This window comes from Trachemys scripta, chromosome 19 (genome assembly GCF_013100865.1).
Source record: "Trachemys scripta elegans isolate TJP31775 chromosome 19, CAS_Tse_1.0, whole genome shotgun sequence".
Taxonomy (NCBI): Eukaryota; Metazoa; Chordata; order Testudines; family Emydidae; genus Trachemys; species Trachemys scripta.
Window position 1 is genome coordinate 11222822 of NC_048316.1, and position 27778 is coordinate 11250599.

The following is a 27778-nucleotide window of genomic DNA, read 5'->3' on the forward strand; positions in this document are numbered from 1 at the left end:
GCCTCTGCTCCTTGTTCCAGCAACATTTACAGGTACCTAGATCCTTTTGATGCCTGTAGTATCAGCTTGGAAAAAAGGAGCACCATGGTTCAGTGGATGGGGCACTGGACTAGGACTCTTCGGAAGAGGGTTCTCTGCCCATCTCTGCCATTGACCTGCCTTGTGACCTTGGCCAAGTCACCTTCCCCCTCTGTGTCTCTGTTTCCTCCCTCATCCTTGCTCTATCTTGTCTATTTAGACTGTGAACTCTTAGGCAGAGAGTTCCCCCCACTATGTGTATGGACAGCACCTAGCACAATGGGGCCCTGATCTCTGCTGGGGGCTTTTGGCACTACTTCTAATACAAATAAAGTAATGAGGAGGAGGAGTCAGCACCATGTGACCTGCCAGCTGTCCATGTGCAAGGACTCAGACTATGCGATTTGAGGTTTTGGAACAGGAATTAGTCGCTAGGTGCATCAAGAGTCCATTTATCTGAATACAGAGCCCCATTTCCAAGGAGGCCTAGTCGTAGTGGTAGCAAGTGTTTATATTATGACAGCATTAGGCTTACTCCTCTATTATCTGGGTTTTTTAGGGGGTGGATTTACATGCTGGCCCTCAAGCAAATGTTCCTGAGACGATTTAGTCTCAATCATCTTCCATTCTTGGTAAATTACTCTACCTCGGAATTGGCTTCCTGCTGTGGACTCCCCTAACCTCCATGTGGAGCTGCATTGAAAATCACTTCTGTTATCTTGAGGCTCTTGGCCCTGCATGTGGCAGTCTCAGGCCATCTCCTCTCTGAGTCAGTTACCCAACAGAGGGTGCTGCCTCACAGCCCTTTGCTGTGACTTTAGCTGCCAGCTTAGCCAGATAGGCTTCACCCAGCATGGAAGGGAAAGCATATCTGGAGTGGGCAGAAACTGTCTTCTCCCCTTGCTTGCCCCATCATTCGGTTATACAATTTCTGATGATAGAAATGAAAGGCTGTAGGCAAGAGACCTAAAAATAAATATGGGAGGGGAGGTTGGAAATTCTCCCTCTCCCTCTCTCTCTCTCTCTCTGGGAATCTCTATATAGGTTACATAGAGGGGTAGTTCACTTCTGTCTTGTTTGCTGGTTTTACCACTACCTAGAAAGACTTGGTATGTCTAATAGACAATTGCTTCCTTGTTGGGAGCTAACTAAGAGACAAATCTCCATCTGTTTTTGCATATAGTAGTGACATAGGAATTTGACCATATTCAGGGACAAAACTTGGAGCGCTCTGTAACTAAGACCATGAGCACTTCTGATCGTCTCTGAGCTTGTGCAAAAATCTGTGACAACCAGAGTGAGCAGTCTGTTGATTCAAAGGTGATGAGTTCAAATCCTGTTGAGGCCATGTTACTGCATCTGGCAGCCTCACAGAATTTTGAAATAGATAAGACCTCCTATATTACATCACATAATCAAACCACTTCTTCCTCCTCCATGATTGTTCCCTATGCTCTATTTCTAGTGATTTATCTAATCTAATTTGGGTCCCTGAAATGTATAATTTAGTACTGGAAGCCTTTGCTTTGGCTATCCCTCCCTTTTTTCCTGGGTGGGACAGAGATAACATACTTCATACAAATGGAGAGCTCTCTTTGCATTAAAAGAGGAAGACCTGACCTCTCTTATGACAGGCAAAACTGTGTCTCCTCTCCTTTAAACCACCAATGAAATACATTTTGCACTAGCGTATAATGCTGTGATTTATGCTGTGATATGCTTTGCAATAACCCAGTGTCCTTTTGCCTTTGTGTTGATTTTTTTCTCTCCTATATTTAATATATTTTGTGGGCATCTTAGTGAATGGGTATTTACCCAAAATGCCCATGGGAGACGATGCTCCAAGCTTTTCCTGCTTCTTAAGGGGAGAGATCTACCATTTTCTTGTGTGCGCCTATTTCTTATTTTGTAAATTTATTTTTCTATTTTTGTTCTTTTGCTGCCACCTTTTGAAATAGCATTAACAAGTGGCATATTTTAAAATAGAAGATAACTGGAGGAAAACATACACAATATGTATGTCTCTCTATATGTCTCACACCAGTAACAACTTTTTCATAGTATATTTTCAACTTCTCACATTTAGAAACAAAGAAGAAAAGTTGCAGTACTTGTGCCTGATTTTTCATTTAAAGATACACTAAACCAGCAGCCAGCGCCTTCTTGTTCAGGGTGGAAATACTTTGATCCAGTTTTCTGAAAACAATACTCATTTCATGAGAATATTTAATCAGTAGAAAATAGGGAGGATTTAGTTTGTTTGTTTAGTATTTAACCAAGTGAATAAGGCAGATTAAGGGGGGGGAGGGGACCAGACCCATAAACAAGGTGATATATAATATTTTTTTTCGTTCTCCTTTTAAATAAATACCGATCAGCTTTATGTTCGGAGACAATAGGAGCCGTTGGCTTAAATTTGCAGTTTACTGTATTTATGGCTGTAATATCAAGGTGCTGCCGTCGTAATTTCATGCCCCAATGAGAAGAGCAAGGTCGAAGCAAATGCTTCCATCGGCATCTGCTAACACACTAACTCATAAACAAGGCCCGGCTGGATCAGGTGGCACGGAATAATACAGGCTAATGAAATACAGCACAGCTTTCCATTACTGTTAGTTTTTACAGTGTCGTCATTACATGTAATTTATGTTTAAAAAATTCAATTTTATACAAGGCTCTGGGAAATAGGGGTCTGCAGGTCACCCAACGACTTTTAACGGCTCTGAGAGTCCTTATTGCACTCCACTGTTCCAACAAAATGTTAATAATAAATAAAAATTTCCCCCCTGTTTTACTTTTTCTTCTTTCCCTGGCTGAGTCTCTCCTTCTGCCTTTTTAATTTTGAGCACTTTAAAGAGAGTTTGGGGGTTTTAGGCATTTGAGGGTGTCTCTCCCACCACTCTGATATTTGGGGAGGCAGCAACTGCCTGCTTATTCTCCCTCTGTCCATATATCAATCACTCAGGGTCCTGTAAATGGAGTAAACACGGCTGAGGAGAGGGAGATACTTAACAACCTCTCTCCCAAACCCTCACCCTCTGACATTGCCCTCCTCTCCTCCATTACACTTCATTTTATTATAGACTCCAAAAGCCCAGGAAGAGAAACTGCTGCCAGGGTTTTTTTAATGTGTGTGTGTGTGTGTGTGGTGTGTGTGTGTGTGGGGGGGGGAAATGCCATTTTTAACCCTTTCCTTCCTGGGTGCTCAGCTGAATATTTAGCCTTGTGCTATCAATCAGGTTTTCTCTTAATTTAGTGTAAGATAACTGAGAGGAAGGCACTGTTGTCAAGTCAGGATGCTGCTTAGAGGGACCTCTGTGGCACATTAAACAGTGTGTGTGTGTGTGTGTGTGTGTGTGTGTATATATATATATGTATATGTGTGTGTGTGTGTGTGTGTATATATATAAATAAATAAAGGTCACAGTTGTGTAATTAACGGTGCCGTAGATTATTAAGGCAGAAATAATTCAAAGCACTCCTAAATTAGTTTGAAAATTGCTTTACCTTTTTCCTTTCTCTGTTTGACAATTAAACTAGACTGGTCATTTTCATGTTGACATTCAGGTTCACATGTGCTTGTACAATACTGGAGTTACAAGTGCATCTGGGAAGTGTTCAGATCCAAATAAACGACTTAATTTAAATGTAGAAAAAAAAGACGCAGAGATGTTTCTATTGACCTTGGGTTTTGGTAAAACCTTACGCTGAAATTGACCTGATGTTGGCCCTTTATCAAGGACATATGGAAGGAGAAGGATCAAGGGACTGTACCTTTGACCCCAGTGAAATGTATGAAACTCTATGAACTTTTTCAAAGGTCTGCGTGTTAGAGGAAAAATAGTACTGGCATCTTGATTAAAAGGACCCAGGTAGCAGTGCGTGGAACTGCCTCTGAACAGGTAGAATCATTAATGTGGATCAGATTCCAGGATGCTTGTATGGTGATTCTGTTAAACTGTGACCATGTTCTTATGAGAACAGGTGACTCAATGGCTTTCAGGAACAGGACTGTAATGTCATTTCAGGATACCTGCTGATAGGTCTTCCTTTCAGTTATGTGATTTGATACAGGCATCATGCAGACAGGTGATTCATTGCAACTAAACAAAGTCAGCCAGTTTTGTTTTGTTTGCTTTTTAACAGAAACAGTGAGGGGAGGGGAAAAAACCCACCTGTTTGTCTCTGTAGAAGTGCAGGTGTGGCAACAGCCCCTGGAGCCAGTCCACTAGACAAAGCGAAAGTAAAGCCGGCTTTTGAAAGCGACAAAAGAATGTGACTCCACATTTTTTTCTGCTGGGGGAGGGATAAAGTTTCTCATCCTCCTAGTGTGAAGTTTTCTCGTCAAAACCAATTCTACCTTCAGAGAACTAGTGAAAATCCTGTTGCTTGAGTCACTAAACTGGGTGAAGCTCTGGCAAATATTATGTAGGGAACAATACCCACACAGGATGGGGAATGAACAAAGTGCCCTAACAGGAGCATATGTTGAAGATTAAAAAGTTTTAATAGCTCACTTAGTCCATCTCCCAGCTCATGCAGGGTTTTTCCCTACTCTATGTTATCCTCATGTTTTATCCAGGAAGTGCTGGCCCTGTGGTTAAGGAACGGGGTTGGGACGCAGCAGATCAGGGATCAGTTCCCAGCTCTCCCACAGACTAAATGTGGGCTTGTCTTCATGTACAGGGCTACAGCAGCACAGCTGCTGTAGCGCTTTAGTGAAGACACTACTATGCTGATGGGAAAGCTTCTCCCGTCAGCGTAGTTAATCCACCTCCCCGAGAGGCGGTAGCTATGTCGGTGGGAGAAGCTTTCTGGTCGATATAGCACTGTCTACACTGCGGGGAGGGGGTGGATTAGGTTGCTATAACTACTTTGTTCAGGGGTGTGGATTCTTCACACCCCAGTGTGACATAGTTATACCAATATAGGTCTGTAGAGTAGACCCAGCTTATGATATCTTGGACAAGTCACTTTAATCTCTCTGTGCATAACTTTCCCAACTGCAAAATCCCAGGCGCAGAGGGGACTTTTAGCTCCCTACTTCATTCTCTAATTTGTTTTGATTCTGTGTTTAACTACAAGTTACAGAGGCTGGGTGGTTTTCCTGAAAATCGGAAATGGCAACAATAGTGAAGTTCCTGAAAGAAAGGCAACAAGGACATCTGAATGCAAAGCACTGTTGGGTGTCAGATAATGCAAATCAACACCGTCAAACCTAAAAAGAAAATTTTATGACTTTATGAAAATTATGACGAATTCTTACAAAAGCAGCAGCTCTAAGGAGGAATGAGATAGATGGACCAGAGATGGGAGGCGGGGGAGGTTTGCATTCTGAAGGGCTGTGAAGGCAGTTTCCTTACATCCTCCTCGGCTCAGTCCTTTCTCAGTACCCTCTGTGGTTAGATTATTCCTTGCAGATAGCAATCAACTGGAAGGAAGTGTGTGTCTAATTTGCATGAGATTATTTAAAACAAAAAAAAAGGCCTGCATTAGTCAGGGTGATGGTAAACAACGCAAAGAGATGCCTTTTATAATATAGCCGTGGCTTAGCTTTCAAAGCCAAATATAATTCACTTACAATTGGCAGTTTCCTTTATTGTTCCTTTTAACCTTTTGGATTCTGCATGGTCTTGATCTTGCTGCAACTCCAGAAGATCTAAAATGTTTGCCTTTCAAACTGGGGGGAGGCGAGGGTTGGGAGGGGGGAATCTTCTATTATACTGATATGATTCTATGACACAGTTGTCCCCGAAGACAATCCTATTAAGCACCAGGCTTTAGATTTTGTAGCACTGTTGTACACCCAAGAGAGATTGTGTTATATTTGGGTTGCTAAATTCATACTGGATAAGAGAAATTAACAAGACTGTGAATGTTTTTTAGATGCCTCTATGATGAAAGACTATAAATTCTTAGTGGAAGTTGTGGTGGGAGGCCAATGGTGGAAGTTGATGGACTCTAGAACTCAAATTGAGGTTTGTTGTCCATGAACCAGCACCAACCCAAGAAGAGCCAAGTAGTAGAAATATTCTTCTGCCATGATACATGGTGAACATAGTGACCTGGTGTCACTTACACTAGCACTTTCTCTTTTCTAAATAGCTGATGGGCTCTACTGAAGTATTGTCTCTGGGTAGTACCAAGACCCTTGACTTCATTTTGGCTTAGGCAAGCCAGAAGGGACATAGGTGGAGTGAGGTCAAGTTACTTGAATTTGTTTAATAAAGAGCAGTCCAGCCATCATGGTAAGTCAAGACAGGACACGGAGGAGGAGGGGTGGCGCAAGGACGGGGAGCTAGATGGACCACTGGTCTGATCTGGTACAGAAATTCCCATGCCCTTATATTAATGATATAATTTTTTGCATTCCTGAGCCTGGAAAACAAAGTTAGATATACCTGAGTTTGGAAAAATTGCTACTGGGGTGTGCGTGTGTGTGAGGCAAATTTCAATCCAAAGTGAACTTTGATGGCTAAATTATATACTCCTGAGAAAAGACTTTTACAAATATATTGTACATTTTTGTTAGCATTTGTGAAAAGTGCCAGATTGACAGTGTTCAGTCTCTGTGCTTGTTACAATCTTGTCCTCTGCTTATTAACAGGGGGACCAATTTGGTAGTGTTTTCTGTGATGCAGACATTTGTTGACGAGTAATGATACTACTTCATGGGGGCCACAGAATAGCCATTGGATGGTAGCAACTTTCACTCCCTCCTGACTTGTGCTGGATTCAAACCAGCAACCTAGATATGAAAGGCTCCATATCTCATTACCATTCACATGAGCTTTTCCTTCCCTGGTAAAACAGGATTTTGTAATGGAAATAGTGACACTGTCATGTCGCTAGTGGGCATGACCAGAATAATGCAAGAAATTTTATCTGTAAAACTTTATTTTTCCCAAACAGGCTGAGAATTGAGGGGGCGGGAAACAATGAGTATTATTTCCTGTTCTTTTCATAGCCCGAAGATCTCAAGGACAAAGTATCCTCCATAACTAACTGTATGTTCCTCAATGTTAAATGTTATCACATCTGCTACCTTTGCATGGAAATAGAACAAAATGCCCCTTTTTAGAGAGAACCACATTTGCAGCCAGCAGCTAATATTGGTTTGTGTGTCTGGCTCCAGCTTTATAAAATTCCACAGTTGCTGGTGATCTACAATGCTGGCATCTGCTTATGCTCTCTCTTCTATTGGATAATTATGAACTGGTTAAAGCCGTTCCTTTCTTATTAGGACTTTGCTTTCTAACATGGTTTAGATACCATAAATATTGCTACTGGGACTTTAAAATAGAAGCCTGAGTTGATGTAGACCATCTCTCTTTGTTTTTCATGTGTCTCTTCTGGTCTCTGCTCTGATGAGGCATGCATCCAACACAGGTGGAGTGTGTGTGTGTGTGTTGTCTGAGCACAAGACTGGGGGCTAGAAACTTCAGATTTATTATCCTATTTCTGACACTGACAACTCTCTGTGACCTTGGACAAGTCACTTAACCTTTCTGTGCATCAGTTTTCCCATTGTAAAATTGGGATAATACTATGTAACATAACTCACAGGAGTGTTATGAAGATCAGCTAATAAATATAAAACCCTCTGAAGATCAGATGCATTGTCAGTGCTATGCATCTAATAAGTAGCAGTCCAGAGACAGCCTCCCATGTGGTGGTGGTGCCTGAGCTAGATTGTAAGCTCCTCAGGGCAGGAACCTGACCTTTTACCTGCTTTTGTGTGCAGTATATGGCATTCCACAGAGAGTGCACACTCTCCCAGGCCCCACATTGCAGTCTCCATCCTAGCAGTGCATTCTTTTGCTAGAGCCCATTTTCTCCTGTTGAAAAAGCCATCCAGCTGTGCTTGCTTCCTTCACAGATGCTGGTCATCATGAATCTTTCAGCTGCTGTTCTCTTTCCCCTCTTAGGCCAAATTCTCTCCATATGTTGTGGCCGCTTACAGATGGGCACCTTCGCATTTTCTAGTGACAGGAAAGACTGCACCACAATGTACCATGTGTGCAGCATGGCTGCAGCGATGTGCAAAATAAAAACCAGGCTGGCCTAGAGCAATATAATCAGGCAGTAGTAGGCTGGGACAGTGCTAATCTGAAAGTTTGAGCTTGGCCTTGTTTTGATCTGTTTTGTTAGTTTTATTTCCTCCTTGCATTCTGTGTCCCATTCATACTAATCACAGTCAGTCCTGATTTTTTCTTTTTATTTCTGCATTTGTCATAAAATAAAGCAAATTATTCCCGTCTTTGGAAACGATCTAGACTAATTAGTCGTCTAACCCAATAATTAGTTTTTTGTTTCCCTGTCTGTTTTCATGCATTATTGTTGGTTTTTTCCCCTCTTTTTTTTTTTTTTTACACCATTACAGATTAAAATGAGCCACATTTGCAGTTGATGGTATCTTTTTTTCGGGGGAAGAGTGGAGAATTGCAATAGAAAACTACTTCTAAAGCAGCAATAAACTCAAGGATAAATTAAGGAAATTGAATGAGCCACATTTGGAAGCAGTGTTGAGGCTAATATTCTGTCGCTTAAGGTTAAATTGCAACAGAGAGAAGAGAGGGAGTGATTTTAGTGAATCCGAAATCGGGGAGGCAGTGCTGCTCGAATCACTACCAAAATCCTTCTGCAGCTTGAAAGGGTTCTGCCAGGCTTGCAGATTTAATTACAGGCGCATCAAGTGAGTAAAGATGCTAAACTGATCTCGTTTCCTCTTCTCCCCCAGGACTGACGGATGAAGAAATTGACCTGGCTTTCCAGCAGTCGGGCACTACCACAGATGAGCCACAGTCCCTGGGTCCTTCCACACAGCTGGTGCCAACGCAGCCCCCTCACCTCGTGCCGTACAGTAAGTAGCCTCTTGAAAGCACCTGGTCCTATCATTTTATGCAATGATTTTGCAATCCTATTCCTTATCTGCTTTCTTACCTCTGTACTCCTTTAATTATACTAGTTTGCAATGCTGAATCCCAGGAAACAGTGGAATCTGCTGTGGTTGTTTCTAGCAAATATCCCACTTGTTGTCAGAGTCACACCCCTGATCTTACTTGAAATACACTTTTTAATTGTTGATGAAAGTGACATAAGTACACAGCAGACACAATCACAAGATGGTGTCACACAAGGCAGCTGAGGTACAAGCTATATTAGTCCACAGACTAATGTGGTAAATTATAGTCTGTCGTTGCTTATGCTGAGGAAGCATGGTGTAGAGATCTAGTTTCTGTTCCCAACTCTGCCGCTGACTCACTGTATAGCTCTGGACAAGTCCCTTAACCTTTGTAGGCCTCATTTCCCCCTCTCCTCCCTAAAATTGGGGGATAGTACTTCCTTACCTGATAGGGGATTTATGAGATTGAATTCATTAATATTTGAATAGTAGAATAAGGTCCTTGGATAGAAGGTGCTATAAAAGAGCAAAGTTATTTAGTTATTTATTTTACAACGGAACCTGTACAAGAGTTCACCTTTATTAGGCAAATTCCTGCTTTTAGGAATCCATCACAAACTATCCAGAAAGGTACTGAGTATAATTCTGCTCCACGTTCATTGGAAGACTTACCTCCATGAGTGACTGATTTTTATCATTGATCGCTTGAGTAGTTGCTCAAGACAGGTGACTAAAGAATTTCAGCAAACTAGATTGTAAGTTCTTCAGGGCATGGACTATGTCTTCCTAGTGTGTATGCAAAATCTAGAACAGGTCGCTACCTGTGATTGGGACTCTGGATCCGATGGCATTACAAATAATTATAAATAATAATGGTGCTTATTTATCTTCAAAAACATTTCTCCTAGTGTTCTCCAACCACCCCCCCGAATCTCAAAGAAGAACTGCAACATTTTGGGATATACTGTGTATATGTGTATATATGGCTGTTATATTAAAATACACACACCATTTTTAAAGTCCCAATGGAATCTCTGTAGACTTAAGATTTATGTATACTTTTTGCTAGGTTTGTTTTAACATGCAAATGTATCTAAGCTCCGTACAATAAAAACCAAAATGCGCACACCATTAAAAATCCATCAAGAGGAACTGTTCAGTTCACATGTGGGGCTGGCAGTTTGAAAAGCAGTTCTTCCTTCACTTACCTGCCAAGTACCAAGGACTAAGCTTGTTATTGTTTCTGCCAGTCAGTAGCTCCTAAAACAGTGTCATTGTGATAATGTTGATGCCTTCTGGTGTTGCAGGTAATGCACCCATCTACCCATGTCCTTTCTGTGGTCCAGCAGATAGGGCTCATAACTGGGAGTCAGGTGACTTGGCTGCTATGCCTAGCTCTGTCACTGGTTTAGCTGTGTGACCTTGGGCAAATCACTTAACTTCTGTGCTTCAGGAACCCTCTCTTGAAACGGGGTTAATGTTACTTACCCTCCTTTGTAAAGTGGTTTCAGATCTTAGGATGAAATGCGCCATGTAAATGCTAAGTGATGGTGTTATTGCCTAGTGAGGCATAAAGTGTTTCTATTGTTTGCACTGAACTTGGCACTTTATTTAGGCCTCATGCTAGGTACAACGTTGTTTAAACACAGTAGCGGAATTCGAGCACAGTTCCACAACCCATGTGCTGAGACTTGCTCTGGGTGGGAGTGGTTAGTTTATGGCGCAATGTGGCTATCACTAGAGATGATCCAAAATGACCTCCCTCATTCCGACATACCCTGAACTTTGGTGTGGTGAGAGGAAGGTTTGGAATGAGGGCTTTGCTGTCTGTAACGGGCTGCACAAGAATCCAGTTTTCAGTGCCTCCAGACATTTGGGAAAGGGGGTTGAAATATGAATTTTGTGTCTCAATCTAATCTCTAGCTATCATGGTCACAGAAAATAACCCCCAAATCAGACCCTCGCTATCTCGGTCAGGGAAACTGAACTTAGCCCCATATTAGTGACAGATGTGTCCAAGTGCAGTTTTTACTAGCTCAATTCAGGACCCAGTGCAGGCAGGGTCTTTGCTCTGTGTATGTCATAGAGTCCCATTAAAACCACCAAAGCAGTGAAGAGGCACAGAGGGTAAACTGGAAAACAATGCCAGTGTTGCCAGCCCTCACAACTTTATCACAAGCTTTGAGCGATATGGTGTTCCTCTAGAGCCCCAGCTCTTGGAGTTCTACGAATCAGTGAGAATCTCGGCTTTTTAAAAAAATGTAAGTTTCTAGCTTTCCTGATTGCATAGATAAGCTTGAAAACATGGCCCCTAAAGGCTCAAAAATGAGAAGGCAAATAAGAAGAACTCAGAAGTTTTTGTTTTGTTTTTAAATCTCATAATTTTAAGCCAGCCTTGTGATTTTTTTTGCGGGGGGACCCGACTTTTGCTTTTTGAATGTTTGGGGTTGGCAACAGTGCGGGGTCTTCTACTTGTGAACCAAACACTACATTCTCTAGCAATCCCAAAGCACACGGGATAGCACAAAGGGGGCCAGCTTAGGCAGTGTCCTACCCCTCTGTCCTTCCCCCATTGCTTCTTTGAAGACCCTTGTATTTACACTGAGCCCCTAAGTGTGGTTATAAAAAGAATAATAGTGAAATGAAAAAGATGCATGCCTCAACTCACCCTTTGGTTGCATTGCTTTTGCCATTCCTCTTGGCCCTCCCTTGCTGGATGTTGTCTAGTTAGATATAGGCCTGTCTCCATATCTGCCTATCCAGCGCTTTGCACGCTGTTGGAAATGCACAAGTAATAATCTATGAATTGCCTTATGGCTGGCGGGTTACACTCTGCTGCAGGACAGAGTGTCCCTGCAGACTTGGCCCCATGATCTTTTAAGGTAGCTCATTTGCTACAGGCAGCTTTATCTGTTGGACGGCGATAGCTTGATGGATATTTCTTCAAAGGCCCACATCTGCCCCTGGTCAGTTGTTTCCGTGATAGTTTACCAAGCCACTTAATCTTTGGTAGATTCATCAGGCGCTGCACTGTATAGGGAAGAACCTGTTTCTGCTCTCTATCTACTCTATGTTCTTGTATGACCCTCACCACCGTAGTGTCTGAGCACCTCTGTAGGTAGTGCTCAAAAGTACCCAAGGGACAAAACAGGCCAGTCAGAGAGCTGAACTTAAACCCTATGAGCCCCACCAGATTCCACTGTGCTTGGGCTCCTGCAGTCTCGGTAACGCCGTCTGTTCTGAAGGAGATGATGCAGGAAACAAATTATACGATTTAAATACCTCTTGCTGCACAGATTGTGCTGGGAGTGGAGGCAGTAGAGTAAATTCTGATCTTTCATTGGCAATAGCTATTAGCCATATAAGTACTTAAAAAACAAACAAAAAAAAAGCCCCGTGAGTCTTTAAAAATAGTATAGACCTTGCCAGAGGTAGAAGCTATCCCTGGTTTGGCTTTAGAGCAGCAACAGTAACTTTTGGGGGGCAAAGGGAAATAAATTCCTCAAGTTCCCAGTCATTGTCTTTGAGCTTGGTGCCTCCTGTACCATTTCACCCTTTCTCCAGGGGGGTAATTCCTTCTCTCCTTTCCTGTACTGTTGCCAAGAGGTGTCAAAACTGCTTAAAAAAAAAAAAAAAGCTTGATTTTGATTAATATAGAGAAACAAGACTTTGCCTGACTGATAATAAAACTGATAAATGACATTTGAATTACTTGTAGCGGTAATTTATTACATAAAATATCTTTTATTTGACATGCGATTAGTTGCTGGAAGCATCACTCAATCTGACTAGTTTAAACATGCTCTGAAATGAACCCCCAGTAAAAAAAACAAAACAAAAAAACGGGCTGTCTGCTCCTGGTGTTATGAAATACACTAATCCGGGAGTGAGGACAAAAATCTGACTTTAACTATTTAAATGATTAATTGGGTTTATATATTTTTTTACCTTTCTATCCCCCTTAATTACAAGCAAAATCAGGGGAGTTTCTGAGATAGGTGTGCAAAGCTATTTGCTTATCACTTAGGGATTGTCTACGTCCCTCTCCATGACTCCATTCATGCAGATTTTATATAGCCTTCCTGTGTGACCTTGGGCAGCTACCTATCAAGCGATCACCGTCCAATAGAGGAAGCTGCCTGTAGCAAATGAGCTACCTTAAAAGATCACTTAAACGTTCTGTGCCTCAGTTTCCCCATCTGTAAAAGGGAGCAACATCCCTTCCATGCCTCACAGGGGCTTGTGAGGATTCATTAACATTTATGAAGGACTGAGACCCTCTGATAGAACACTTAATGGAAGTGGCAAGTGTTATTTTTCTCCCTTCCCCATGACTAGGTCAGAATAGAAGCTAGAGCAGCACAACTGTGTGTCTCAGTGTAGTGCAATATTGGCCTATGGAAACCTTGAGTGGTGAGGGACAGATGGAAGCCTAGTATCTCCAGTGATGAACGAGGGAAGCACGGCTCAGTTTCTGACTGAATAGTAGGGTTTGAAGGACTTAGTGCTTTTCACCTCCTTCACTCATTGACCCTCACAGCATAAGTCTTACTATTCTCATTTTACAGATGGGGAAACTGAGGCACAGAGGTTAAGTCAAGGCAGTTGGCAAGTGCCCAAGAATGTAGAAGGAAGTCCGTGTAGGAGAACTCAGGCGTTCCAAGTCTCAGTCCTGTGCTTAGATAACAATTGGTAGAGAGAGAGCCTGAGAGGGGATCTTAAGCACAATTCTGATTCCGTGTGGCCTTCCCCTCTTTGTAATATCACATGGTCGATGCAGAGTCCTCCCTGTGTCTCTCTCCAGTTTAGTTTCTTTCTCTCTCGCTCACTCTCTCTCTTTTTTTTTTTTTGCCACAAGACAGAATTGTTTCACACATCTCTAAAACGAGTAAAATGGCATTTCAGCTTCTTGTCTTTATAGACTCTCTGAACTTTAGGAAAGATCATTCTGGTCCCTTTTCATTAATAATGAAAACCAGGGGGCAATAAAATGTTCTTAGCACGAGCATTACAGGAACAGAGGGAGAGATGAGAGAGGTGAAAGGGCAAAGCTGACAGGGACCTACAGGTGTCTCTTAATTCCACCAGAGGTCAGAGCAGCTGGGAGGTAGGTGGGAACACCTAGGGGAGGCCTCACAGTCCATGCACAGGGCACATTTGGGACCCATAGCACCTCTGGGATTAATTAACCCGTTATGGTTGGGAGCTCACCATCGATTGAGTTACTGTGTCATGGAAGGATGTTTTTAGTCTGGGGTTCAGTGCAGAGTACTGGAAATCCAAGCAGATCCAGGGTTCAAATCCCAACTGAGCCACTGACCCCCAGGCGTGACACTAGATTTCCTTTTGTCTGATTCCGGCCCTAGTTGTGATGAGATGAGATTTGGGATGAGAAATGGGATTAGAAAAGTTGTGTTATTAAGAACTGGGTATTGTATCTTGAGCAGAGTTCTAGAGACATTAAAATGGATAAATAAGAGATTCTCAAATGCTAAAGCTGCAGGTGCTGTGCTCACAGAAATCGTTGGTTCCCCACTCATTTAGCTCTCCAAACTACTGTTGTTCATCCATTCTACCAGTTCAAGTGGCACAGGCTTTGTTCTGATTCATTCAGATTTCCACTTGGTGGGTATGCTGGGAACCATGTCCTAAGGTAGCAGGTTCCCATGATGCCTCCTTAATGGGCACATTTTCTATCTGTAGAGCCTGGGGGGCTGGGGTTCGGAAGAATCCCTGCAATGAGACACCTGCAAGAAGGGGTAGGCAGCAGGAAATCTCCATGGACAATGAGTAGGGCCCTACCAAATTCACGACCAAGTCATGCACATCACAGACTGTGAAATCTGGTCTCCCCACGCCCCCATGTAATTTGGTCCTTTGTGTGCTTTTACCCTATACTATACAGATTTCATGGGGGAGACCGGCATTTATCAAATTGGGGGTCCTGATCCCAAAGGGAGTTGCAGGGGGGGTCACAAGGTTATTTTAGGGGGTGTGTGCAGTATTGCCACCTTTACTTCTGCGCTGGGTGGCTGGAGAGTGGGGGCTGTTGGCCGGCGCCCAGCTCTGAAGGCAATGCCCCACCTGCAGCAGTGCAGAAATAAGGGTAGCAATACCATACGATGCCACCCTTTACTTCTGAGCTGCTGCTTTCAGAGCTGGGCAGCTGGAGAGTGGTGACTGCTGACTGAGGGCCAAGTTCTGCAGTCAGCAGCGCAGAAGTAAGAGTGGCAATCCCATACCATGCCATCCTTACTTCTGTGCAGCTGCTGGCGACGGCTCTGCCTTCAGCGCTGGGCTCCCGGCCAGCAGCCACCACTCTCCAGCTGCCCAGCTCTGAAGGCAGCGCCACCACCACCAGCAGTACAGAAGTAAGGGTAGCAGTACTGCAACCCCCCCACAATAACTTGTGACCTCTCCCCCAACTCCTTTTGGAGTCAGGACCCCAACAGTTACAACATCGTGAAATTTCAGATTTAAATAGATGAAATCATGAAATTCATGATTTTTAAAATCCTAGGGCCGTGAAATTGACCAAAATGGACCATGAGTTTGGTAGGGCCCTGGCACTGAGCAAGCAAGATAGAAGAGAGGCAGGTTTCCAGTTATCTCCACCAATTAAGTCTCTGTCTCCCAGTTTGGAGGGGAGACTACGTTTCCTAAACACTAGTAGGTTACATGCAGATTTGGATCTGTCTGGTTTGAGGCTGCCTGCCAGCCTTCGCCTCTTTGGTGTCTGCCAGCATCCTGCGACCAAACTTTAGGAAAGATCACTCTGCATCCTCTTTATTATTAATGAAAACCAGGGGCAGTACAAAATTCTTAGCAAGCGTGTTATGGGAGCTGCAAGAGGAAGGTGAAAGGGTGAAGCTGGTGAAAAACTACAGGTGTCTTCTGATTCTACTTGCAGGAGAGGAGCAGACTGAATCTTTGCTTTGCTTTGTTGAATCTTTATGCTCTTGTGCAAAACTGTGTGTTAAGTATCCCATACTCCTCTTCCCACCTTCTCTAGTTGTCTTAGTGCATATTCTGGCTCTGCTACCTCTGGCATGCCTTGGCCCCTGCTCTTAATTCAGCCAAGAAAGCTATGGAATCCCCATTAGTGCCTGTATTCTAAGGAAGCCATCCATAAAGACTGACACAGAACACTTTTAGCTATTCCTTCTTCTTGTAAACTCACTTAGCCCCTCCCCCCCATTCAGGAGTTTCCCCCCACTTCTAGAGAACATTGCTCCTTTCTCTTTCCCTCCTCCACTTCCTGAGATTTCTTCTCCTTCCCCAGTTTCAGAAACAGTGATCTGTGAAAGTAGTCACAGCTTGCTCTTATAGGCTAGATTAAGCTAATACTAAGTGCAAACACTTGCCAGGGTCAATGCAGCAGAGATTTGTGGGCCCTCTCCAAGAAAAGATCAGGTAGCTGATGTGACTCTTAATTGCCGGTGTGATTTTGATCCTCTCCTCACTCTCTCTGGAGTTACCCTGAAGTCCCTGTTAAGCTTTAGGAAACAAGAGTTAGCACCACCCTGCCCGAATTAGGTGTTTGGATGAGATGCATGCAAATCCCCAAAGGCCTCGCAGGTGCAAGTTCTGACCATGCGTCTCTCTTGCTTTTGGCTATTAGGTCCCCCAGGCTCCAGATGGCGAGACTATGGTGCTTTGGCGATCATTATGGCAGGGATTGCCTTTGGCTTCCACCAGCTCTACAAGGTAAGCGGTGCTCTTCCTGTTCCCCTAAGGTGCCTCGGTGCTCTGGAACAACCATGGTAATGCTGCCCATGTCTCAGGCTGGCTCCTGGTTGTGATTAAATCCTTGGTGCCACTGCTCTTATCAGTTCTCCTTTGGGTGTATGTGTGGAGCTGTATGGACAGTCTGATGTGGAAATGCAGCAAGTGGTGAGCAGATCTCTAAGACGAATAATAATCATACCTAGTGCTTATCTACTGCTTTGCATCAGCAGATCTCAAAGTGCTTTACAAATGAGGTCAGTATCATTATCCCCATTTTTTACAAATGGGGAAACTGGCATAGGGAGATGAAGTGACTTGCTCAAGGTCACCCAGCAGGCCAGTGTCAGAACCAGGAATAGAACACAGGTGTCCCGAGTCCAGTCCATTGCTCTAACCACTAGATCACATTGCCTCCATGAACTAGAGACGCATCTCCTTTGGCTGGTCAGGAGGTTGAAGGGAAGGTTTTTAACTCCAGCTCTATCAGCTTCCCAGTGGATGTGCATAGCAAGTGTGTAGACATACACACCCACCCTGCATTTGTCTGGCTGGGTGGGTGTGACATATTCTCATTCTCTGTCACTAAAGACCTGTTCCCCAGTTCTGTATGGAGTAACATGATAGAGGCTGTTGAGAGAGAACCCAACGCATTGGTTATATAGCAAGGCATGGGGCAAAGGCCAAGTGACTCCAGCACTAGTGGAGTGCAGCAGCCACTCACTCTTGTACATTACATTTCACTTGCAAAGCCTGTGTGTGTTTGGGAGGTTGGAATGAGATAGAAAGTAACAATTGGCTTAGTAAAGATTTTTATAAAAAATGGGCAAATTGGTGTGCTTGGCAAAGCCCATGTTTAAAGCTAAATTTTTTTTTAAACCCCCTTGATCCTTTTTATTTTTTCCTTTTATTAATTACCTTGGCCTGGGGAAGGTCAGTATGGGGAGTATGTCCAGGATTGCACAAGGTAGCTCGTTAGATGGCTGTTCAGATTGTCCCCTTGCTCCTGACTCTTTATGTTGAGCAATGATGCTGGCCTTCCTGGTCCATTCAGTACTGTAAAGGCTCGGGGGGGAGGAGATGGGGTTGATAAATGCCCAGAGTGACGCTGAGGAAGGAGCTACTGGTCCTTATTGGATTCATAACAGGCTGGCTGGAGGGCCTTATTGCTATTGTAAAATGACAACTACCACAAATGTCAATTTTTTTATTTAAAATTTCTGACACAGTCTCAGTGATGGTGACAATAGATTGCATCCCACTGCCATCCTCTTTGTGTGCAGATCCCCTCTCCATCCAGACCAGGGTTCGGCAACCTTCGGCATGCAGCCCATCAGGGTAATCCGGTGGCAGGCCATGTGCCGAAGTTTGCCGACCCCGAACCAGACATACAAGACATCTTGGTTATCCAGCAGAGGCCCCTGTTCCCTTATGGGAGCCAAAGATGCCTTGGGTCAGCTCCCCAAGTGCAATTGGTGCATAAATTCCTTTGTCAGATGATTCGATTTTTGTGCTTGTGCTAGTGGTCCTTATCTGAAAAATAAAGACACCCTGCCAAGCCATTGGTATGAGTGTTCCAGGAGGTTCAGAACAGAACCTTCTATTCGTTGCACTTCATGATTTCAGAAGCAGCTTGCTTCTCAGAATGGTGGATGGAAGAAAGTGGAGTGACTGTGTGCGTATGAGAGCTGTCTGCGGAGACAGCTAGATCTCTAGATAACCAACAGCACTGAGTTCAAGAGGAGGATGTTGCTGTCCCACGCCCCTCAGGCTTTTCTCAGAACCGTACCTTTGAATATGTCTCTCTGGAAGCATGTACACCAAAAGCCGGGATACAAGGGAGCCGTTAGACATGCAATTCCCTTGTAATTGAGGCTGTTTCTGCATCCTCGCTAGCCTCCTCTCTCCTTTAGCCCTCTTGCCCCAATCATGCTATGTCTGAATGTACTCTTGTTACGCTCCACACTCAGTTCAAGTGTGCTATGTCCCAAAAGGAGTCGCAGTAATTAGGGATGGCTACAGACATGTTAGATCAAGTCCATCCCTTACAAGGGGAGGCTGAGTTTGGTTTCATTGCTACTGTGTATGCTGTCAGTGAGCTGCCACCACTCCTCTAGTGTCCTGACACCTCTGTATCAGCACCTCCCTTGCCCCTCCCTTCATGGCTTTCTGCCTCCATTCTTGTTACCTCAGATCCCCTCTACCTTTGCTCCATTTCCTCTGCTCTCTTATTCTCGTTTCCCCAGATCTCTGCTCTTTACTGCCACTATCCTGCCTCCCAGTCTCTATACTCTCTGTCATTTTCCCTTCCCTCTACTCTTATGTCCCCCAGCCCCTGCATATCTGTGCTCCCCTCTTCTCCCTGCTCTGCATCTCCTGCCTTGTGGGTATAGCTGGAGTCACATGACAGGTGAGTGCAGTGGGATTGAAATCCTTCTGGATGGAGGTAGGGAAGCGGCTGTAGGCTGAGAATTTTCCTAAATATAGCCACGGACCTTCCCTCAGCGCCTCAGGAAAAAAATCACAAAACTCCTACCATCGTGTTTTCTTGTGACTTATGTGAATGCCTTCTTCCAGGGGACCCCTCTCCTCACCAACTGTGATCATGGTAGTTTCTGGGATGGGGGTAGAGATGTCTGGCAAGCTCTGAGGTGTTTGGGGTGGGTTAGAAGGAACCCCTTGCATATTCCCGTCTCTTAACAACATCTCCTTGCTCTGTGCAGAAATACCTGCTCCCTCTCATCATGGGAGGCAAAGAAGACAGAAAACAACTTCAGAGGATTGAGGCGAACATTTCCGAGATGAGTGGCAGCGTGACACAGACAGGTAAAGATTAATGACTCCATCAATTCGCCCCTCAAAGCCCTTCTCCCTGCATCCTCCATCTACCCAGGCCCCCCCCTCCCCTTCTCCTCCATCTCCACTTTATGTGGTGACTTCATTTATCTGCTCTGAGAATCTGTTCACATTTGCAAATGAAGCTGCCGTCATTTCGGTTTAATTTGAAATTGCTTGTTTACTGTCGGCGCGGCCTCAATTAATTATGTTTTTACGGAAAGGCTCCCAACCTCAGAATATTAATAAGGGGAATAAAATGACAGCCTTTCGGAGGGCTGTAAAGTTCATTTTTAATTTCTGCTTCTCTGAGGTTTTCAGGGGCTTTTTTTTGGTGATTTCTCCCCCCGTTGCCTCCAAGAATCCAAAGCAGGGTCAAGAGAGTCTGTAATTACTGTGCCTCCACTGACCCCAGCCACCTTCTCTGTTATTGACTCCATAGGGCACCTGTTCATTACCCAGTGCCCTAATGATGGCCCAGATTAGCTGTTACCTGTCACGCCAATAAAGTTTTTTTTTTTTTTTTTATCAACTTGTTTACTGGATGGAAACTCCAGATAAAACCACCAAAGCTGTAGGCAGTTCCCCTCCATCCAGACACAAGTTCCTGTTCCAGTAGAAGTTTTTCAGTGGGAAGATTTCTGCTGAAATCTAGGAAAGGGTGCTAAATGTGTGTCCAACTGTTGGGAGAAGAGAGAGCATGGCAGGTGTGTTACCGCCATCATGGGGTGAAAGGGCAGGTGGTCTGATGATGGGAGGATGCTAACTGGACCTGCTGGTGGAGGAAGTGATAAAAGAGGGTTGCCTTCTTTTCTCACTACATCCTGGGATTGATCCAGGCACCTGTCTGTTTCCAGACTAGAGATAACCCCAAGTATCATGTGCCTATGTGAGGCCCGAGGTAGATAAATGGTACAAACGTATAAATTTAGAGAGATGTACAAATCATAAACTGATATAATTAGAAGGGAGAGGTTTTGGACGGATATACTGTGGGCTATAGACATCTATACAATGGAAAGATAAACTAGAAATACTGGAGGTTAGATGCAGTGCAGGTAGATTACCCAGAGTGCAGATAATTTATATGGATTAGAGCGAGCGGGCGTCTGTAGATAAATTAGATATAGCAGGAATAGAGGCATCTTGTAGCTAGACAGCAGGAAGGACACGTGTGTGTGTGTGTGTGTATGTCTCAGTTTAACAGAAACTCTCCTGCTTTTTCATCCCACAGTGACTCAGTTGCAGAAGACTTTAGCCTCCGTCCAGGAACTGCTGATGCAGCAACAGCAGAAAATCCAGGAGCTCACCCAAGAGCTGGCTGCTGCCAAGGTACTCACCTCCATCTCTTTGCTAGGCCACCCTTCAGAAATTCTCGTGCCCTTTTTAGTGTACATGGCTTCCCTAGCCCATAACTTCATCCTATCTGGCCAGTTTCTCTATGCAGCCTTGTCTCTCAAGGGTGTTTGTATAGAGCAATGCGTGCTGACTGGATGCCACAGGCTACACATATATGGCTTCTGAGAAGGCTTTGTTCCATGTTGTCATTTGCATCTTTCATGTCCACAATCTCCTCAATTGATCTCAGCTGTGCAACTAGTGTCCCTTGTAGGAGAGCTCGTTGTATATCCAGTTGGAGCGATAGGGAGCAGGATTGGCCCTCCTGCCCACCCATGGACTGAAGGAGGAAAAGGGTAGCGGTAGATGTTTTGTGTGTATTTTCATCTTGTCTGTCTACATGTCTGTTAACCAATGTATGTATTCTATGCCCATCACCATGGTATTTCAGTGCAAATCAGTCCAATTTAGTCAAACTCAGATCGGTTGAATTATATGACTCAGGGGAATGGGAATACGCTGTGGACTCTTTTGCATTTAAGTCGCTGGTTCCACTCCAGGCCAGGTAATGACTAAAGGTTCCACCACCATCCGATGGCTGTTAGGTGGCCTGCATGAATGGTTTTGATGTTCTCAGTACAATAGGTGGCGCCACTACCACATTTGGCACTAACTGGCAGCCTCGTTGGCACTCTCAGTGGGGAGGGCCAGGACAGAACAATCAAAGCACAGGAGCCGTGCGAGCTCTGAACTAGAGGGGCCATCTCTCAGGCTGAGAATGGAGTGCAGTCTCCCTGGCTCATGCAATCCTTGGTGCCTGTGCTGAGACTGCCAACAAGGAGACCAGTTACTGCCCGTAATAGCTGGCGGTTTTGCCATGTGGATATTTGTGAGTTTGGGAATTGGGCTGAGACCCACCCAAATCAGTTCGCATTGTGGCAGCAACAGCGCTTTTCATTGTCCTTGGCCTCCCAGCAGCCACCAGATGTCAGTCATTCCTGAATTGGGCTGGATTTGAACTGGTGACCTAGAGGTGAAAGCCTTCCTCCTGTTATCAAAGCCTGGGATCAGTCAGTCCCTCCTTTGACTGTCAACAACCTCTGCAGAATGGGAGCTTTAGCCCTCTGTATAGCGAGATCCCTGAAACAGTTAGGTGTTTGTAGAGCAGTCCTCCATCTACAGCAGTAACAGTCCTTCTTCCCCAGGCTCCAGTCTCTTGTAAACCCTTTGATACTGTGTAACTGGTGGGCCACCTCTGGCTGTGCAGTGAATATATCTTTCAGTAGGAATCAACTGTAAACCCAGCCATGAAAGTCAATTTATGGTCACATCTATCCACTCCAGTTTTCCTTGGGAACTGTGGCCCATCAATGGCCTGGAGCCAGTCCGGAAATTGGAAAACTGTTTTCAGGTTGTAAGTGTTAAGATTAAGACCACATGTTGGGCTCTCAGAAGGGAAAAGGGCATAGGAGTGTTGGTGGTTTAGAAAGTCTTTAAAAAGTTTTCCCTCCCTTCCCTCCTCTTCTGCGCTGAAATGGTAGCACATGCTGTTACGGTATCTCAAGTTCATATGTACAAAGAAAGACTTGGGCAGCCCCACAAACCAAAGAGTAAAAGCTGTGTTTTCTCAGCTGTAATGTAAGTTTTTGTATCTGCTTTTCCAACTCCTACCGGCATGCTGTAAAAAATTAAAAAGAGGGGTTTTAAGTAATTAAAAAACCTACATAAAAACTCAAGCCTTAAATTTTCTACAACTGTTTTTTAAAGAGACTAGCTAAAAAGCCCCAGATGTCAGATTTTATTTCTAAATCCTAGGCATCTGGCACCATATGTGTTTTGGAAATTTGAGTCCTGTGCAGGCCGGTGAGTGGAAATCACTCCCTTGTTAATGTGCTGATGTAGCTTTCAAAGTCTTGGAGAGCCAGAACAGTGGCTCCTGGATTCTCGCTGTCGGAGGGCTGGGAGTGTGAATCCCAAGGGAACGCATCTGTGTATATCACTGCTACTACAGACTGAGTCCCTCCCAGCTGGAATCATTGTAGGGAATGTTGGCTGTGAAGGTGCTCATGTCTGTCCAGCCCTAGTTGACGTCTATGTAAGGAATGAGTAGGAGCATTGGCTGTGGGGGAGCTTACAGTCCCAACTTCTCCCAGTAGGAATTAGTGTGGGGGAGTTTGCAGCTACTCCCAGTCCTGGCTTCTCCCTGGGGGGAATGGATAGAAACACTGGCTGTGGGGATGCTCACAATCACTCCATTCCCAATTCCTGCCAGCAGAAATCATTGTAGATAGTGCTGGCTGTGGGGGAATTCACAGCTACTCCATATAAACCTCCTTCTAGCAGGAGTCACTAAACTCTGGCAAGTCAAGTGCAAAACTATAGTTATTCAGGCCAAAAAAGAATTTGAAGAGCAGTTAGCAAAAAGATACAAAAATAATTTTTTTAAGTATTTCAGAAGCAGGAAGCCTGCCAAAAAATCAGTGGGGCAACTGGACGATTGAGGTGCTAAAGGAGCACTCAAGAAAGACAAGGCCATTGTGGAGAAGCTAAATGAATTCTTTGCATCAGTCTTCAGTGCCGAGGATGTGAGGGAGATTCCCACACCTGAGCCATCCTTTTTAGGTGACAATCTGAGGAACTGTCCCAGATCGAGGTGTCAATAGAGGAGGTTTTGGAACAAATTGATAAATTGAACAGTAATAAGTCTCCAGGACCAAATGGTATTCACCCACAAGTTTTGAAGGAACTCAAGTATGAAATTGCAGAACTACTAACTGTGGCATGTAACCCATTGCTTAAATCAGCCTCTGTACCAGATGACTGTCAAATAGCTAATATAACACTGATTTTTAAAAAATGCTCCAGAGGCAATCCTGGGAATTACAGGCCAGTAAGTCTAACTTCAGGACCAGGCAAATTGGTTGAAACTATAGTAAAGAACAGAATTATCAGACACACAAATGAACTCAGTATATTGGGGAAGAGTCAACATGGCATTTATAAAGGGAAATCATGCCTCACCAATCTATTAAAGGGTGCCAACAAACATACGGACAAGGTGATCCAGTGGATAGAGTGTACTTGGACTTTCATGATGCCTTTGACAAGGTCTCTCACCAAAGGCTCGTAAGCAAAGTAAGCAGTCATTGGCTAAGAGGGAATGTCCTCTCATGGATCAGTAATTGGGTTAAAAGTTAGGAAACAAAGAGTAGGAATAAATAGTTTTCACAATGGAGAGAGATAATAGCCAGGTCCCCCAAGGATCTGTACTGGGACAAGTGCTATTCAACATATTCATAAATGATTTGGGAAAAACAGTAAACAGCAGGGTGGAAAAGTTTGCAGAAGATACTAAATTACTCAAGATAGTTAAGTCCAAAGCTGATTGCAAAAAGTTACAAAGGAATCTCAAAAAACTGGGTGACAGCAACAAAATGGCAGATGAAATTCAATGTTGTATAATGCACATTGGAAAACATAGCCCCAACTATACATACAAAATGATGGGGTCTAAATTAGCTGTTACCACTCAAGACCGAGATCTTGGAGTCATTGTGGATAGTTCTCTGATAACATCCGCTCAGTGTGCCAAATCAGTAATAAAGCTAACAGAATGTTAGGAACCATTAGGAAACAGATAATAAGACAAAATATCATGATGCCACTATATAGAATCTCAGGGTTGGAAGGGACCTCGGGAGATCATCTAGTCCAACCCCCTGCTCAAAGCAGGACCAATCCCCAGACAGAGTTTTGACCCAGATCCCTAAATGGCCCCTTCAAGGATTGAATTTACAACCCTGGGTTTAGCAGACCAATGCTCAAACCACTGAGCTATCCCTCCCCCCCCCCCGCCCCATCCATGATATGCCCACACCTTGAATGTTGTGTGCAATTGTGGTCACCCCATCTCCAAAAAGATATATTAGAACTGGAAAATGTGCAACAAAAATGATTAAGGGTATGGAACAGCTTCTGTATGAGGAGAGATTAAAAAGACTGGCACTGATCAGCATAGAAAAGAAATGACTCGGAGTCGGGGGGGGGGGGTATAACAGAAGTCTATAAAATCTTGAATGGTGTAGAGAAAGTGAATAAGGAAGTGTTATTTACCTCTTCACATAACATAAGAATCAGGGTTCATCCAATGAAATTAATAGGCAGCAGGTTTAAAACAAACGTAAGGAAGTATTTCTTCACACATCGCACAGTCAACCTGTAGAACTCTTTGCCAGGGGATGTTGTGAAGGCCAAAAGTATAAACTGGGTTTAAAAAATAATTATGTAAGTTCATGGAGGATATAAATTCATGGCTGTTAGTTAAGATGGTCAGGGACACAATCACATGCTCTGCTTGTCCCTGACTGCCATAAAATGGGAGTGGACAACAGGGGATGGATCGCTTGATAATTGCCCCATTCTGTTTATTGCTCAGAAGCATCTGACATTGGCCCCGTTGGAAAACAGGATACTGGGCTAGATGGACCATTGGTCTGACCCAGTATGGCCATCCTTGTATTCACTGTGGGGATTGGATAAGGGGCACTGTCAATGCAGGAGATTATTTCTTTTTCTGAGCGCTCTTCCCTTAGCCGCTTTTACATGTGAAAGCAAAATCAGTCTGGTCATGGGAAGCAGTGATATTGCTTCTAGTCCCATGAATGTATAAAACAAAAACTGTCATGTTATTTGCAGCAAATCTTCCCAAAGCAGGGCCTTGCCCCAGTTTCCATCCAGTCTGACAGACATTACTCTGCAATATTGATGTGGTGCCAGTAGCAGCTGTACCAGAGTTGCGTGAGTTGCTCATCATCTTTTCCCACCAAACTGGGCTCTTTGCCTCGAAATATCCAGAGGAGAATGTCGAGTACAGCTGCTTCCTGGAGATAGAGTCTGGTAGCTCAGGCACAGCTCTAATTGTTCTGATCTAGAGGAGAGTTCTTCGGGCTTTTAAACATCTATTGCTCAGTACCCCTAGAAACTCCATTCAGTACAGTCTGGTGGCGGTTTTTTCGGTGATCTCGGAGAGATTGAGTTCGTGCTCTCAGTCCAGTTTCTAGCATGCAGGTACTCAGATTATAATCTGCTCCCTTGACTGAGGGCAATGTCAGGAAAGAGAGAAGGAACTGATTCTACATTACAGACACAAGGTAACAATTTCAAATCACCTAAATCCCACCAACTTTCAGTGGGACATAAGATCCTAAATCACTCATGTGCTTTTGAAATTTTTACTCAAAATCCCATGCCCTCTTCTCTAGAAGTGGTCTGTCCAGGTCAGGGCTGAGCATGTTGGCAGGCCCATGTGAGGAAGCGTGCATTGCTTCTCACATGTGCTGCATTGGTTCTGTGGCTGGCTGCCCTCCCTCGGTTTTCTTACAGACACCTTGCTGTCTGGATCTCTGTTCAGCACCCTAGGAAATACTAGCTTTTCCTTTTTAAAATAAAAAGAGAAGAAAGCTCCCTTTGGGGTGCTTTAGCAAAGGCCAGGCTTGGTGCATTGATCCTAGTCTGCGCAAAGTGTGTTGGAAGTGAGTTAACCCTTCCCAAGAATGGAAGAAAAATCTTTGACTCCTCCTAGCATCAGAGCAAAGTTTTCCTAGGGGGCTGCCGATAGGACAGTTGGCCTGTTTTGAGAGCCACTCAGGTACATAGCTCACATTGCAGAAATCCCTCTACCCAGCATCGAGAGGTTTTAAATGCCAGAACCCAGGCAGAACCCAGTGGTCCATTGCCGAAGACTCTGGGGATGGAAAGGGAGGGTAGGAGGGAGAACAGCTCTGAGTTATCTCCAAATCCACTCTCTCACCATTGCCTCTTCCATTTGTGTCCTAGGCCACCACTTCCACCAACTGGATCCTGGAGTCACAGAATATCAATGAATTGAAATCTGAGATCTACTCATTAAAAGGGCTCCTTCTAAACCGGTATGGAGGGGTGCGTTAGCGGGATAGCACTGCGAGGAGGGGCGACACTCCTTGGGATTCCCTCAGGAAAGAGGAGGGCATTATCGGGAGGAGCTAGAACTAACCTTGCCCCTCTGTCAATGCTCTTTAATAATATTACTTTGCACTTTACTGTTGCCTTCCATCCAAGGGTCTCAGAGCACTTTACAAACATGCATTAAACCTCACGGTGCCCCTGGGAGATGGGTAACTTTTATTGTTTCCATTTGGGATAGAGATTGACTGACACATAGTGAGTGAGTGGCAGAGACAGGAATGGGGCTCACATCTCTGAATTAACCACAAGATCACCCTCTTCCCCTAAAGCATCTCTTATAGTCATTGGCTCTTAGTTCTTCCCACCCGGCCGTGTCTATTTGCCCAAATGTAACAAAGTCTGCCCATTATCACAGCTCTATGATATAGGTGGGGTCAAAGACCCATTGAAGTTGAGACCAAACAGCTGCTGGATGTAAGCAGGTGCACTAAATGGATGCAGAGGCCTGGAATTTGGGTTGGGTTTGATTTTCTTTTAAGCTGCACCTCAGGAACCTTGCCCCACTCCAGTGGGAATCACAGTCAAAAGCTTTGGGGAATTGGGGTCATGTCATGTCACGCTCTGGCTGAAGTGACAGATCCTGTCTCCATCCATTTGGGTCACACTAGCCTCGTTTTAGGAGCAAGGGCATTGGCTATTGAAGCCCCTCCATGAGGGTGGGGGTTGGGGGAGAAGTGTGTCACTCAGAGATGTTTGGGCAGAGCTCACAAGCCTGGCCGCCCTTTGGCATGGCTTTCTGTCTCGGGCCAGATGAACAGCACAACTCACAGGGCTGCTTATCCCTTCGCCTTTCCAGTGATGAGGGTTCTGCCCGGGTTCATGTATTTGGCCCGGATGGTCCCTGCTCCCTGATGCTGATGGGCAGCAAGGGGATAGTGCTCCCTGGGGTGGGCGAGGGGACAGCTGTCATTAAGGGAAATTCATTGTTTTTATGCAGCCGGGGGTTAAGTGCTT

At 44.4% G+C, this 27778-nt stretch overlaps 1 protein-coding gene across 2 annotated transcripts in view; it reads left to right on the top strand.

The window, feature by feature from the left end:
- The window catches only part of PEX14 (peroxisomal biogenesis factor 14), a 100455-nt gene that overhangs the window by 69485 nt on the left and 3192 nt on the right, over positions 1-27778 (top strand). For both annotated transcript variants that reach the window (XM_034753465.1, XM_034753466.1), the window contains 5 exons: positions 8759-8881; positions 16545-16630; positions 19372-19474; positions 20718-20815; positions 26657-26748. In XM_034753465.1, the coding sequence (XP_034609356.1) occupies positions 8759-8881; positions 16545-16630; positions 19372-19474; positions 20718-20815; positions 26657-26748 (502 nt within the window). The remainder of the gene's footprint in view (positions 1-8758; positions 8882-16544; positions 16631-19371; positions 19475-20717; positions 20816-26656; positions 26749-27778) is intronic.